At 46.8% G+C, this 15695-nt stretch overlaps 1 protein-coding gene across 1 annotated transcript in view; it reads left to right on the top strand.

The window, feature by feature from the left end:
* LOC124008055 (striated muscle preferentially expressed protein kinase-like) overlaps positions 1 to 14500 on the top strand; it is a 45863-nt gene extending 31363 nt beyond the window's left edge. Inside the window, 17 exon segments of the mRNA XM_046318959.1 lie at positions 190 to 286; positions 2151 to 2323; positions 2459 to 2485; positions 2763 to 2915; positions 3058 to 3169; positions 3286 to 5917; positions 6899 to 7042; positions 7196 to 7312; positions 7641 to 7808; positions 10129 to 10251; positions 11061 to 11225; positions 11396 to 12068; positions 12247 to 12486; positions 12741 to 12964; positions 13111 to 13186; positions 13297 to 13446; positions 14091 to 14500. Coding sequence (XP_046174915.1) covers positions 190 to 286; positions 2151 to 2323; positions 2459 to 2485; positions 2763 to 2915; positions 3058 to 3169; positions 3286 to 5917; positions 6899 to 7042; positions 7196 to 7312; positions 7641 to 7808; positions 10129 to 10251; positions 11061 to 11225; positions 11396 to 12068; positions 12247 to 12486; positions 12741 to 12964; positions 13111 to 13186; positions 13297 to 13446; positions 14091 to 14319 — 5503 coding nt within the window. The 3' untranslated portion in view covers positions 14320 to 14500.
* Positions 14501 to 15695: the final 1195 nt, after the last annotated feature.

The raw sequence follows: 15695 nt of genomic DNA, 5'->3' as shown, positions 1-15695 counted from the left end.
TATGTGCACAACATTTGAGAGAAATATGCCTTTTGTGAGTAAATAAGATTTCTGGGATCTTTTATTTCAGCTCATGAAACATGGGACCAACACTTTACATGTTGTGTTTATATTTTTGTTCAGTGTAGAATGTAAAATATAGAATGTAGAATACAGAATGTAGAATATAGAATGTCAAATGTGTTAAAGGAGATATTCTGTGCTGCAGATCCGTTCCAGTATTCAGCAGGTGCTTGAAGGGGTCAGCTACCTTCACCAGAAAGACATTGCTCATCTTGACATCAAGGTACATCAGATTCCCACTGTGCAAGGGACAAATACAGTACTTTAATCACAAGCTATTACACAGTGCATTCGGAAAGTACTCAGACCCCTCGACATTTTCCACATTTTGTTATGTTACAGCCTTATTCTAAAATGTTTTTTTTTTTACACACAATACCCCACAATACTCCATAATGATGAGGCAAAAACAGGAATCCAGACATTTTTGCAAATGTATTAAATATTAAAAACCTTGGCAGCGATTACAGCCTTGAGTCTTCTTGGGTATGACGCTACAAGATACAAACTTGGCACACCTGTATTTGGGGAGTTTCCCCCAGTCCTCTGCAGATCCTCTCAAGGTCTGTGAGGTTGGATGGGGAGGGTTGATGCACAGCTACTTGCAGGTCTCTCCAGAGATGTTCGATCGGTTCAAGTCCGGTCTCTGGCTGGGCCACTCAAGGACATTCAGAAACTTGTCCTGAAGCCACTCCTGCGTTGTCTTGGCTGTGTGCTTAGGGTCGTTGTCCTGTTGGAAGGTGAACCTTTTCCCCAGTCTGAGGTCGTGAGTGCTCTGGAGCAGGTTTTCATCAAGGATCTCTCTGTACTTTGCTCCATTCATCTTTGCCTCAATTCTGACTAGTCTCCCAGTCCCTGCCGATGAAAAACATCCCCACAGCATGTTGCTGCCACCACCCATGCTTCACCGTAGGGATGGTGCCAGGTTCCTCCAGATGTGACGCTTGACATTCAGGCCAAAGAGTTCAATTTTGGTTTCATCAGACCAGAAAATATGTTTCTCGTGGCCTGAGAGTCTTTAGGTGCCTTTTGGCAAACTTCAAGCGGGCTGTCATGTGCCTTTTACTGAGGAGTAGCTTCAGTCTGGCCACTCTACCATAAAGGCCGGATTAGTGGAGTGCTGCAGAGATTTTTTGTCCTTCTGAAAGGTTTTCCCATCTCCATAGAGGAAGTCTAGAGCTCTGTCAGAGTGACCATTGGGTTCTTTGTCACCTGCCTGACCAATGCCCTTCTCCCCCGATTGCTCAGTTTGGCCGTGCGGCCAGCTCTAGGTAGAGTCTTGGTGGTTCCAAACTTCTTCCATTTAAGAATGATGGAGGCCACTGTGTTCTTGGGGACCTTCGATGCTGCAGACATTTTTTGATACCCTTCCCCAGATCTGTGGCTCGACACAATCCTGTGTCGAAGCTCTACGGACAATTCCTTCGACCTCATGGCTTGGTTTTTGCTCTGACATGCACTTTCAACTGTGGGACCTTATATAGACAGGTGTTTGCCTTTCCAAATCATGTCCATTCAATTGAATTTATCACAGGTGGACTCTAATCAAGTTGTAGAAACATCTCAGGAATGATCAATGGAAATGGGATGGACCTGAGCTCAATTTCGAGTCTCATAGCAAAGGGTCTGAATACTTTTATTGCTTTGTCATTATGGAGTATTGTGTGCAGATTGCTGAGTTTTTTATTTTTATTTAATCAATTTTAGAATAATACATTTTTGAATAAGGCCGTAACATAACAAAATGTGGAAAAAGTCAAGGGGTCTGAATACTTTCAGAAGACACTGTATAACAGATACTTCTGCAATTATCAACTTACTTAATATAACAAGGAAAGAATATTTCAAACCCCAGAATACATACTACTCAGAAACCAAATGTATTTTCCTCACTCAAAACATGTACACTAAAATGAATAACATTACACAAATCAAGTCATAGTTTCACATAGATCAAATAACAGAGGTTGGTCTCTAATGTACATTTCATTTGTATTTTAGAATATTAGCATGAAAATCTGTTGCCAATTGGACGGAAACCTATCTTATGTTCATAATAATTCCCTGTTTTCATCCAACCCACCCAGCCTGAGAACATCCTGATGGCAGGCCGACACAGTGACAAGATCCGCATCTGTGACTTTGGCAATGCCGTCAAGCTGGGGACCAATGAAGCCCACTACTGCAAATACGGCACTCCGGAATTTGTTGCTCCGGAGATCGTTAACCAAACGCCAGTCTCCAAGGCAACAGACATCTGGTGAGCACCTGGTCGGGGGAGGGGGCTGGAGACTCCTTTGATCAATTTCCTGATTAACCATGATTTTATCGCTCTCTCCCTCTCTCCTTCATCTTGCCCTCTGAAAGTCATTTGTCTCCCTCTCTCTGTTCACAGGCCTATTGGGGTTATCACTTACCTATGGTGAGTGGTTAAGGTTCTGGTTGGACTAAGTACATGATAAATGTGTCTGGTCGAGATATTCTTAGAATTCAATACACCTTTTGCATTACATTTCTGTCAATCTTGAAATGTCATTTTTCACCACACTCTATAACCTCAGTAAGCAAAACACCAATGCATATCACCTGCATATTGTTTGCATATTGCCACAGGCTTCAATTGGCCCACTTAAAATGGATTTGACAACTAGTGAACAGTCTCAATAAAAGACTATCAACATAACATATTTCCCTTCTAGCCTGACTGGTGTGTCTCCTTTTGCTGGGGAGAACGACAGATGCACCGTCCTCAACATCAGGAACCAAAATGTGGCTTTTGAGGAGAGTATGTTTGCTGACCTCTGTAGAGAGGCCAAGGGATTCGTCATCAAACTGCTGGTGGCTGACAGACTGTGAGTGTTATTGATGATAATGCCTTGGTATAAATTGATTGTAAGGAATTCCCTTATATTAGGAATTACAAACCATTTCAACACAAAATAAGACCAGAAAATAAGACCAGAAAAGAAGTGTTTTGTGATGTTTTACTCTCAGGAGGCCTAACGCTACAGAGAGCCTTCGCCACCCCTGGTTCAAGACTTCAATAAAAGACAAGAGCATCAACACAGCGATCCTAAAACAGGTCTTATCTCGAAGACGTTGGCAGGTAAGGCATTCATTATTTCTGTAAGTAGTACATTGATTAATGCACTTCAATGAATCCCTCTTAGTACCTTCCAAATTACTCCTTTAACACGTCCCCTTTTCCCTATCTCTACCCAGCGTTCCCTCATCAGCTACAAATCCAAGATGGTAATGCGCTCCATCCCTGAGCTTCTCAACGACTCGTCCAACCACATCTCTATCGCTGTGGCCCGTCACCTCAAAGAGGGCTCGCCCCCACCCTCCTCATCCTCTGATTCGGACGAAGATGTGGACGAACTCCCCTTCATCCCCATGCCTCTATCTATGGTCTTCTCCAGCTCCAGGGTCTCCCTCAACGAGATACCAGGTGACGAGGACGTCACAGGACTGCCTTCCAGGGACAATGGGACAGTGGAAGGGGCGTGGTTAATCCGGCACATGGAACAGCCCATAGAGGAGGTGGTGTCCAAAAAGGAGGCCAAGGAATTAGGAAGAAGCAGAGGAACGAGAAAAAGGGTAACAACCGAGGAAGATGGCGGGTCTTCGGAAGAGGAGAAGACCGCAGTGAAAACGAAGAGAGTCCCCCTGAAGAAGGGCTCAAGTGTGGAGGAGGATGACACTCAGACGAAGTCCCGGAGAGCGACGATGAGGAGGGGCAGTTCAGCTGACTCAGCCCTGCTTCTCCACATTGAGCCAGAGGAGGGGGCTGTGGAGGAGGGCAAGGAAGACAATGGCAAAAAACGCCTTAAAAAGGCTGTTTCCATGGAGCTACCAAATCGGAGCCCCAGCCCTGGGGCGGCTAAGATGAGCCAGGAGGACTATGCCCTCAAACTGGAGCTGATGAGACAGAGGCTGCTGAGGGGAGGCAACAGCAAAAGCGGCCTGCGAGGTCCCCTTCTGGAGACCCTAGGAATGGACGACGAGAGGCGAACCTCGTCCCTGGACCGAAACTTGAGGAGATCCAGGGTGGGGGCGCCAGAGCGGTCACTGGCCAGAGCAGCATCTACCGAAAGTGCAGTGGAGGACACATCCAAATCCAAAATGTTCCAGAAGAGTTCCTCTTTCAGTCAGGGAGACTCGGAGCCCATTCCCCTACACCGGCAGTTTGGAGCCCCCTTAGAGTTCCCCACTAGCACATCTAGCCAGAGCACTGAGAGGAGAGAGAGTGCTGAAAGGACCCAGGGCATTGAGAGGAACGCACAGGGGAAAGACCTCCAGGAGGCCACTTCCATATCAGCAATTACGGAGCAGACCAGGCTGGATTCCAGACCTTACTCTCATGGGCCCTCCTCCTCCATACAGCCCACCTTAGCCAAAGAGGACCAACGAGTGAGGGAAGAGCCAGAGGAGAAGAAGAGCAAGTCTGAGAAGACTTCTGAAAGAGATGAAGAGATGGAGAGAAGGACCAAAGCACAGGAGAGGGTTGATAGACACGAGTCGAAGAGGGAGATTTCCCAGGGCAGGTCTCCAACTGTGTTAGCTCCTGTGATCGTCATAGAGGAGGAGGATACTGAGGAAGATGTACAGAAAGAGAAGCAGGAGATAGAGTTAAAGAAAGAAGAGGTGAAAGCAAAAGGTTGTGATTCTCCAGGGGTTACTCCTACAGGAAAAATGTCTGCGTATGCCAACGTGATGCAAACTATTGTAGTACCATCTGGAAAACCTGACAGCAGCCAGAGATCTACAGATAGCCCCCCGTTTCCTGAACACCCTGCCGTCTTCGCTAAGGTGGCCACCGAACGCCCAACAAGCCCAACCATCTCGACTAGCTCGTCTACGGTCCCAGTCCGCCCCACAACCCCACGCCAACCTACCACGCCCCTCAGAACAGACATCAAGGACATCGACTCGGAGGAAGTCTTTGAATCCAGGTTCAAGAAGCGTGAGTCATCCCTTACCCGTGGGCTCCAGAGACTTATCAGGACCAAAACAGAAGAGAAGTCCCCGACCCTTCCCCATAAGACAGGCGAGGGTGAGGAGGTATACCGGCCGGGGCGTCTGGGGGCTCCGCTGGAGATGGTGCCCCAAGGATTGCAGGAGAAATCCAAGTCCGTCCAGGACTTGAGGGAGGTGGAGAGAGACACAGGGTCCCTGGGCATCATTGGACGGTTTTCCATGCGCACCAAGAGGACCCCATCCATAGATAAAAAGGAGGAGAAGTCAAAGGAGACTGAGCCTGCGTCCAGTAAGCGCAGGGTGTCCTGGTCCATAGGCCGCAGTAAGAGTCTGGACACGACAGAGCTGGACAATATAGAGGCTCGGAGAGAGCAGGAGGTGAGAGAACGCAAAAAGATGGAGGAGTCGTCTGTCTTCGCAATGCGGCGGAAGTTCGAGAACAAAGTAGCTGGTATCTCAGCCAGTTTGAGGAGCAAGTCAGAGGAAAGGAAGGAGGAGAAAGAGGCCAAGCGACGCGTGGAGGAAGAGAAAAGTCGGAAAGATGCAGAAGAAAATTATTTTAAGAAGGTCAGTGATTCCCCAGTCTTGGCGATGAGGAAGAAGTTTGAGAACAAGGTGGCAGGAATTTCTGGGAAAGTCCGAAGCCAGTCAGAGGATAGAAAAGAGATGGAGGAAGAGAAGCCAGAGGGAAAGAAAACTCCACTGTTTTCCCGTCATCGACATTCCCAGTCCGAGGGAAGAGGTCTCAAAGAGATGGGGATCCCAGAGAATCAGCTAGCCAAACAGACAAACAAAGAATCCAAAGTGTCCAAGGAATCCATTGGGTCTGCTTCAAGCCTTCATTCCGAAAAGTCAAAAAGTCAAAAGTCGCTCAGTAAGTAATATGTATCTTGTTATATTATACTGGCTAAGATGGCATTGACAATTTCCATCAAATATCGATCAAATGTATTTATGAAGCCCTTTTTACATCAGTCCTCTTCTGGCTGTGCCGGGTGTAGATTATACAATCTCAGAAAAAAGGATTCCCAAAGGTTTCTTCAGCTGACCCCATAGGAGAACCCTTTGGAGAAGCCTTTGGAGAAGCCTTTGGAGAACCCTTTGAAGAACCCTTTTTTTGGTTCCAATTAGAACTATTTTGGGTTTCATGTAAAAACTTCTCGGGAAAGGGTTCTACCTGGAACCAAAAAGGGTGTCTTCAAAGGGTTCTCCTATGGGGACAGCCGAAGAACCCTTTTAGGTTCTAGACAGCATTATTTTTCTAAAACTGTAAGAGTACATGACTATTAAGGCCAGATCTTTCTTCAACATGTTCAAACGTTCAAAGATCACCAGCAGGGTCAAATAATAATCACCGTGGTTATATAGGGTGCAACAGGTCAGCACCTCAGGAGTAAATGTCAGTTGGCTTTTCATAGCCAATCATTCAGAAGTCGAGACAGCAAGTGGTGGGAGAGAGAGAGGGTCAAAATAGCAGGTCCTGGATCAGCAGCACAACCAGGTGGACTGGGGACGGGGACAGCCAGGAGTCATCAGGCCAGGTAGTTCTGAGGCATGGTCCTAGGTCTCAGGTCCAACGGGAGGGGAGAGTGAGTGAGTGAGTGAGTGAGTGAGTGAGTGAGTGAGTGAGTGAGTGAGTGAGTGAGTGAGTGAGTGAGTGAGTGGAAGAGGGAGAGGGAGAGAGAGACATAAGATCAAAGGGCACCAGATAAGACAGGAGAATTACACCAGATAGGACAGACTGACACTAGCCCCCAGGCACATAAACTATTGCAGCATAGATACTGGAGATATTAACTCACCTCCTCAGGTTCCTCTGTCTCAGCTGTTTGCCATTATGTCGTGTCCTCCACAGCTCCAGAGACTGACAGGCGGTCGCGGTGGGACAGGTGGGGTCTGGGCAGGAGCAGGAAGGATAAGACCCCCTCTCAGACTGACCTCCCCTCAGCCAAAGATGAGGGGTCATCAGGCAGCCTGCAGTACTCCCGCACTTCCTCTAGTACAGTCTGCTAAATTCAGCAACCAGTTGCCTTTATGTTGAATGTGCATACAGAGTTGGTGTTTGGCAATGAAAGCTGCACACTGCTTTTACATTCTAAATTCATTCTCAGTGTTCAATAATATTATTAAGCCACACCCTTGTTTTTCCCAGACTTCCCTCCTGTGTTCCTCATCAAGCTGAGGGACCACGTCTTATTGGAGGGTGACCCTGTCACTCTTAGCTGCCTCCCGGCTGGCAGCCCCCACCCACAAATCAGCTGGACTAAAGGTAAGAACTCATAGAGCTGACAGACACAACACTCTTTGCAACAGCGCTGTCTAATAAAGCTTTACCGTAGGAGCTGCTGCTGAAACGTTGGTCATTGCCTGTGAAGGGATGATATATTGTCATAACCCATCATAGCTCATACTTACATGGTGCCCTGTGTGAGCACGACTTCCTAAACTTGTGTTGATGTTAGAGATTGCTCATTATTTCCATAAAGTTTCTCATCGAATACTAGATAAACACCTTTTGAAATAGGACTGTAAAATGACACATTACTTTACAGGATGCCACTGTAATTGTTATTGTTGATGGGTTTACTTGTCCACAGATAAGAGACCACTGGAGATGGACGACAGGATGAGTCTGATCTCCTGTCCAGACGGCAGGCAGCTCGTTACGATCATGAAGACCAGCAGGAGGGACGCAGGGCTCTATGAGTGTGTGGCCAGTAACCCCTTAGCCAGCGTCACCAGCTCCTGCACACTGTCCCTGGCCTGTGAGTAACATGTTATACAGGAAAATGTTATTATCAACGACAATCACGTCGTTTAGATTTGTGGAGAAACAGGAAAATATCAATTTTTGAAGCCGTGATCTTCATGTGATATTCTAATATCCTGGACCTGTAAAATCTGTTGGAATTGAATTGCATCCAAAACCTTTAGTGTAAACATGACATTTACACTGAATCCAGAAAGGGGTATTTGCCCTTCATTCTAAGCAAAAACATTTATTATTAATCTTTACGATGTGATGAACCTTGAAAGGTTTAGGTAATAGGATTTGTGTTCCAGTGTGAATGCAATGCATATTAATGACATGGGCATAAATATTAATGTAGTTTTTACAGCTGATTAAACAAATGTCTTTTTGCCTTGAATTTACAACCTCTTTCTAATCATTCCAAGAGGAGAGGGCTGCTTATTACAAAAAGAAAGATGTGCTCCCAGGTTGGAATCCAATGTGTTAAAATCAAATAATCAACTGTCACTCAGACAGTCCATCTAGCTACTACAGATTCCAGATCTTAATTTGACCCAGTTTTTCACAGCAGGAAAATAATCCTGCAGCAACAAGAAATGTGAGTTATTTTGTGGATTAGAATTATTATTATTTCTTTGTAGGGGGTTGATACATTTTTCGTCAAGGCAAATAAAGTCTGACATTTTAAAGTGGAAATTACAAACTTTAGAAGTCTTTTTTTAGTTCCTGCAACAACAGGATGGTCAAATTATGATTTGGCATCTGTTGGTTCTTGTCCAGACAGCAGGCTATAAATTACAATATCAATACAAATGTCAAATATCCATCAGCAAAGCGACAGAACTAGGTGACTCCAGACACTTGATGGCCTCTCTCTCTCTCTCTCCAGGTGTCAGACTCAATGCGCTACATTTCAGTTCGATTTTCACAGCTTCAAATTGAATTGCTCTGGGGACACTGTGTGGGCGTCTGCATTACTAATCCTGTCTGCTGATGCTATCTGTCTCCATTTGTCATCAATCTGTTGGCTGAGAGATTCCCCAGACGGCTCATCTTGTCTGAGGTCTGAGGCCTTGGCTCGATCAGTCTCAGTGGTGGGCAGCCTTCAGTAAAATCTATCATCATATCAGGGTGAAAAGCTATTAGTGCCATGTATGGTTTGCATATTTTTTTTTGCTAAAAACCCATTACTCTGTCCTGGGTGGTTTCTCCTCTTTCCATCGGCTATCTCCATCCTTCCACTCTGTGACACCCCACCCCATCCAAACTCTCCCCTTCCCAAAACCTCCCCCTCTGTGACGACCTAACTCATCAAAATATGCGACAATAAAACATTGTTTTTTAAAATTCAAACTTCCCCCTCCACCAAACCCAACATCTCCCACTAACTCTCTATTGCTCCTAACCCTTCATCTCCCTCCACCCCAACTTCATCTCCCCTCTTCCCACCTTCATCTCTCCACCACCCTACCTTCATCTCCCCTCCATCCACTTTCATCTCTCCACCACCCTACCTTCATCTTCCCTCCACCCACCTTCATCTCCGCTCCATCCCACCTTCATCCTCCCTTACACCCCATCTCCCCTCCATCCTACCTTCATCTCCCCTCCACCCCATCTTCATCTCCCCTACAACCTACCTTCATCTCCCCTCCATCCTACCTTCATCTCCCCTCCACCCTACCTTCATCTCCCCTCCACCCCATCTTCATCTCCCCTCCATCCTACCTTCATCTCCCCTCCATCCTACCTTCATCTCCCCTACACCCTACCTTCATCTCCCTCCATCCTACCTTCATCTCCCCTCCACCCTATCTTCATCTCCCCTCCACCCCATCTTCATCTCCCCTCCACCCTACCTTCATCTCCCCTCCATCCCTCCTTCATCTCCCCTCCACCCTACCTTCATCTCCCCTCCACCCCATCTTCATCTCCCCTCCACCCTACCTTCATCTCCCCTCCACCCAATCTTCATCTCCCCTCCATCCTACCTTCATCTCCCCTCCACCCTACCTTCATCTCCCCTCCACCTCACCTTCATCTCCCCTACAACCAACCTTCATCTCCCCTCTAACCCATCTTCATCTCCCCACCACCCTACCTTCATCTCCCCACCACCCTTCCTTAATCTCCCCTCCACCCTACCTTCATCTCCCCTTCCCTCCATCCCACCTTCATCTCCCCTCCACAACGTCTTCATCTCCCCTCCACCCCACTTTCATCTCCCCTCCACCTCACTTTCATCTCCCCTCCACCCCACATCCTTCTTCCCTCCACCCTACCTTCATCCTCCCCTCCACCCAACCCTCCTCCACCCCTGTCACACTTTCCAGGTGTCCCCAAAAGGCCAGGCACCCCGGAGGTTCCCCAGACATACAACAACACAGCCCTGGTGCTATGGAAACCAGCTGACACCAAGCCCCCCTGTAGCTACTCTCTGGAGAGGAAGACAGAAGGTGGGTTGACATTCATCTCCTAGCCTGGAGTACAAACTGATGTCACGATTGACACTGAGAATATCAATTTGGATTCCAGGCTAGTCATCTCCATGAACTCAAGCCAAATATTAATGTTTGATTTATTTTACAGCCCACTTCACCCAAATGTATTACCCTTATTGGCGGTTGGGTAGGAAACACCTTTGGCTGTCACTTTAAACACTACTGTGCAGTGAATAACTCAAACACTGGGCAAATAGTCACAGTACAAACTGGCCACATAGACTGCTAATGAGCCCTATTTCATCATGCTTTATAAGTCATTATGGTCTCATAATACGGTGAATCATTGTAGAGCCTCTACATCGTTAGGATTGTATCAAAGTGGGAATGACATGAATGTTAATATGATTTCAGGACTGATTGAATTGGATGGCTTCATACCTTGTATTACCACACAGTTACTGCCAGGCTGGGCTTTGGATGATTGCTGTTGTCTGTGTTTGTTCATTGGATTGTGCCCCACTATCTCCTCATTACCATGTGAATGTTATTCTGTTATTCCTCTGTATGAGTTGTGACTATGACAGATAATTATGGCTCCACACCACCTTAGTGTACAGCTGATATTGTAAACATAACCTTCGTCTGTTTACCAGCTAAATGAAACACTATCTCCACCTTGAGTGAATTATAAGCACTGCAACAAATGACATTGGTGTGTAAAGTCAAAGTGACGCATATAAATGGACTATTTGACGATATTGATATAACATAACGCAATTGGCAATCATATAAATTAAGCATTCTTTTCTTTCTCCTTTTAGGTAATGCCAACTGGCTGATCATAGCGACTGGAGTGGCTGACTGTTACTACAATGTCACAGACCTGCCACCAGGGGGCGCCTTTAGTTTCAGAGTGGCCTGCGTCAACAAGGCAGGACAGGGACCCTACAGCAACACATCGGACAAAGTCAGCCTGGACTCAACAGGTGCTGAAACACACCTTTGGGACAGGGGGTTCAAATTCTGTAAATTGTGTTAAATTTGGTCAAAAGAGGCGGTAAAGAAAGTTCTGCTGTTTTTTCTGTATTGTTGCATATTTGTTTCACAGAATGGTTATGATAATATGATATTGAAGAGACATGTGTTTGCTTTGCAGTAGGTGTGTCCTCTCCAGCGGTGGCCATTGTGAAGACAATCTCCTCACCTCCCTCCCACCCTGCCCCAGCAGCTACCACCTTAGTGACTGTTATCCCAAAGGTCAAACCAGCAGTAATGCAACCTCCTGGTAAAACGGTGTCCACTGTCTCTCCCTCTTCACCCTCCCTTACACAGACCTCTCTAACCTTCCCTGCTCACACCACAGCTCTCTCTCCCTCTACACCTTCGGCCCCCGCCAGCCCTGCCATCACAACCCCTCCAACTGAACACCTGACGGTCACCCCTCCAACTCTCCCCTCCCCGCCTGTAGTCAAACCTCCTCCCTTCGTCCTCCCCAAACCCCAGAGTCCTGTTAACGTGGTCCCACCCATGACCCAAACCCCGCACATCTCTCCCCCTCTCCCTCTCGTTACACCTCCTTCCACCCCCACCAAGCCCGTCATGGCATCCGTTCCTACCTACGCCACTGCCCGTATGGCCCCCAGCCCCCTCCCGGCCCCCTCCTTCTCCCCCCAAGTGCTCCAGGTCAGCAGTCTGAGCCCAATAGGGGAGGGGCGGGGCACCCCTGTTCGAGGGACCCCCAGGGACCACACCATGCTCAAGCCGGGTGAGACAGCTCTACGACAGGGAGTCCCACAGAAGCCCTACACCTTCCTGGATGAGAAAGCCAGGTGACTGAGATGTTAGAGATGCGGTCAATATTTCTACAGCAGTACACTATTACACTACACAGTATTGCTATTAGTACTACTACTACTTATATGGTTAATTTCAGTCAGGGAAACTGGATTCATGTTTAACCACACTTTATTTAGTGACTAAACTGCCGTATTGTCTCTGTCTGGCCAGAGGGCGGTTCGGTGTGGTCCGGGAGTGTCGAGAGAACGCCACAGGACACGTCTTCATGGCTAAGATCATTCCGTACGACCAGGAGACTAAGAAGTCCATCCTGCAGGAGTATGAGATCCTCAAGTCTCTCCACAACGACAAGGTCATGACCCTCCACGAGGCCTACGTCACCCCACGTTACCTGGTGCTGGTGGCTGAGTACTGCACTGGCAAGGAGCTGCTCCACAGCCTTATAGACAGGTGTGTGGAGCATGATGCTCACACACACACACACACACACACACACACACACACACACACACACACACACACACACACACACACACACACACACACACACACACACACACACACACACACACACACACACACACACACACACACACACACACACACACACACACACACACACACACACACACACACAGACTTGCACACTGCTCTCAGCTGTGCTCAACAACATATCCGTGGAATAAATCTATTTTCCTGCTAAGGTTCCGTTACTCGGAGGATGACGTGGTGTGTTACCTGGTTCAGCTCCTTCAGGGTTTGGAGTACCTCCACAACAGACGCGTCCTCCATCTAGACATCAAGCCTGACAACGTCATGGTCACCAACCTCAATGTCATCAAGATCGTAGACTTTGGCAGCGCGCAGAACTTCAACCCCCTCTCCCTCAAACAATACAGCAGAGGCCTGGGCACCCTGGAGTATATGTGTGAGTTGGTAACACTATTGAATTTCCCACTGGTATCTGGAACTGGTACACGCCAAGTACATCTTGGGTAATAAGCTGTTATCATCACCTTGATCACTACTTCCCTCTGAACTCTCTCTCTGCTCCTTCTATGCTGGCGTGAAAAGCTCCGGAGATGGTGAAAGGTGATGTGGTCGGCCCTCCAGCTGACATCTGGAGCCTGGGGGTTCTAACCTACGTCATGTAAATATACAACGTACTCATTTCATAGTCACTATTGTCATAAGTCTGTGAAGTTGTGCAATTTATTTTTTTCTCTCAGAACTCTCATTGTCTATGATACTTTTGCTCAGGCTTAGCGGTAGGCTGCCCTTTCAGGACAAAGACCCACAGCAGACTGAGACCAAAATCCAGATTGCCAAGTTTGACCCGACCAAGCTCTACCCCAACGTGTCCCAAAGTGCCTCGATGTTCCTCAAGAAGATGCTGAGTAGCTATGCCTGGTGAGCGCTTCAAAGAGTAGCTAAATCATTATCTTATTTAACAAACCAGGAGTGGAGTGATGATCCAGGGTCATTTTTGCCTTTTACATCATAATGAATAAGATTACATGGAAAGTGGGGTCATAGCCTCCCGAGTGGCGCAGTGGTCTAAGGCCACTGCCAGTAGATATCCTGGTTCGAGTCCAGGCTCTGTTGCAGCCGGCCGCGACCGGGAGACCCATGGGGTGGCGTACAATTGGCCCAGTGTCGTCCGGGTTAAGGGAGGGTTTGGCTGGCAGGGATGTTTTTGTCCCATCACGCTCTAGTGACTCCTGTGGCGGGCCGGGCGCAGTGCATGCTGACACGGTTGCCAGTTGTACGGTGTTTCCTCCGACACATTGGTGCGGCTGGCTTGCGGATTAAGCGGGCATTGTGTCAAGAAGCAGTACGGCTTGGCTGGGTTGTGTTTTAGAGGACACATGGTTCTCGACCTTTGCCTCTCCCGAGTACGTACGGGAGTTGCAGCGATGAGAAAAGACTAATTAACAATTGGATACCACGAAAAAGGGGTAAAACTAAAAAAAAAGTGGGGTCATGATCCTAGATCAGTACAGGACTCCTGTGTTCTGATCCCTGATTGGACAATGTGTTTTATTGCAACGCAGGGCCCGTCTGAGCACCAAGGACTGTTTCACCCATGCATGGCTGCAGGACTCGTACCTGATGAAGCTGAGGAGACAGACGCTCACCTTCACCACCACCAAGCTGAAGGAGTTCCTGGGGGAGCACCATCGACGTCGCACCGAGGTCGCCACCAAACACAGGGTCCTCCTACGCTCCTACTCCAGCTCAGCTTCTTCAACCACATCGACCACACCAAACCTACCTAAGTGAAGGCATATGACTTATGTCAGTGTTAACTAGCCACCAGAGGGTGGAGGTATGGGGGATGTGTGGTGCACAACAGTGGGCTCCATGATAGAGGGAGGACTCTGAGTCCTCATCCCCCACAGAGTGAGGCCGTGCCTGAGTAAGTTATGGGAGTGGAGATTAGAGCCATGAGCATTGCACCAGCCCACAGACTGCATGGAGTCTCATTCTACTGAGACCTAACAGAATGAATCTTGGACAGTTCATCAACTGAGATTTGAATCCAGTTGTTGGGTTGTTGGATACCACGGTTTCAAAATATTGAGTTATCGTTTGTTTTTGGACCTGGCACGATTAGTTTCTGCTTCAGGTCTACTGTCTGCTAGTACTACTCCGAGCTTGCTATTGCAATGTGTGTAGAACTTTTAAATATATAAAACAGGACATTTGGTTTGGAAAATGAATTCAATACAATTAACCTGGAACACACATATTTGTCAGTTTGATTTTAGAGCACAGCCTTATTTCTGCATCCTGATATTTGGTGGTGATTATGGGAATGTACCATCATTTATGTTGCATTTATTTACACATTTCAGAAACGCAAAACCAAAAATAAAAACGTTTTTGTTCATGAAATTGTATGTGACCTGTTGACCTTTTTCATGTTAATTTATTTGCATGTGTGCTTGTTTTTCTTCTTTTGGGTGATTTTCTAAATACAATGAAAACAGTGAAAAAATGTTGCTCACCTTTGTGATTATACTGTTCCTAGACACAGATAACAAACCTGTGAATATAGTAGAGTATCTTAGTGGAGCAACCCGATGTCCTGTGGTTGATGCTCAAGTTGAACAATAGTGCAACTTCATTGATGAAAACGGTCAGACTTTGATTATGTAGATTCTATAGTCGTCTATTGGATTTGTCACACCTCATCAACGTCATCACTGTGCCAATGGCTGGACTAGCATTCTACAGTATGTTCTGTTGATTGGACAGGTTGCTCTTAGCTTGACCAGCAGTCTGTTAGTGAGAAAATTTAGCCTAAAATGGGTCAATTTACAAACTTGATCATGTAAATGTGTTGTCCATGTTAATGGATTACTACTTACAGATGACGCGCAGTATGTGTTCTGTTAATTTATTGAACGATTCATATCATACAATTTTGGGGCACTTTTGTCAACCATTACGCCTCCTGTACAAAATGGACATAGGTGCCATGAAGAAAAAATATACAGAAAGTCCTTTTTGGTATACAGAGACTCTTATGTATTACTTTTCATCATACATACAGTATTTCTTTTTTTGTAAGAATTTGGATGGTTGAAGATTTGTAAATGTTTTAATTTGCAGTGTTTATAATGTGGAAATGTTGAAAATGTTTTTATGAAATA

The sequence above is a fragment of the Oncorhynchus gorbuscha genome, linkage group LG21, assembly GCF_021184085.1.
Source record: "Oncorhynchus gorbuscha isolate QuinsamMale2020 ecotype Even-year linkage group LG21, OgorEven_v1.0, whole genome shotgun sequence".
Classification (NCBI taxonomy): Eukaryota; Metazoa; Chordata; class Actinopteri; order Salmoniformes; family Salmonidae; genus Oncorhynchus; species Oncorhynchus gorbuscha.
This window is presented reverse-complemented; position numbering and strand designations above follow the sequence as displayed.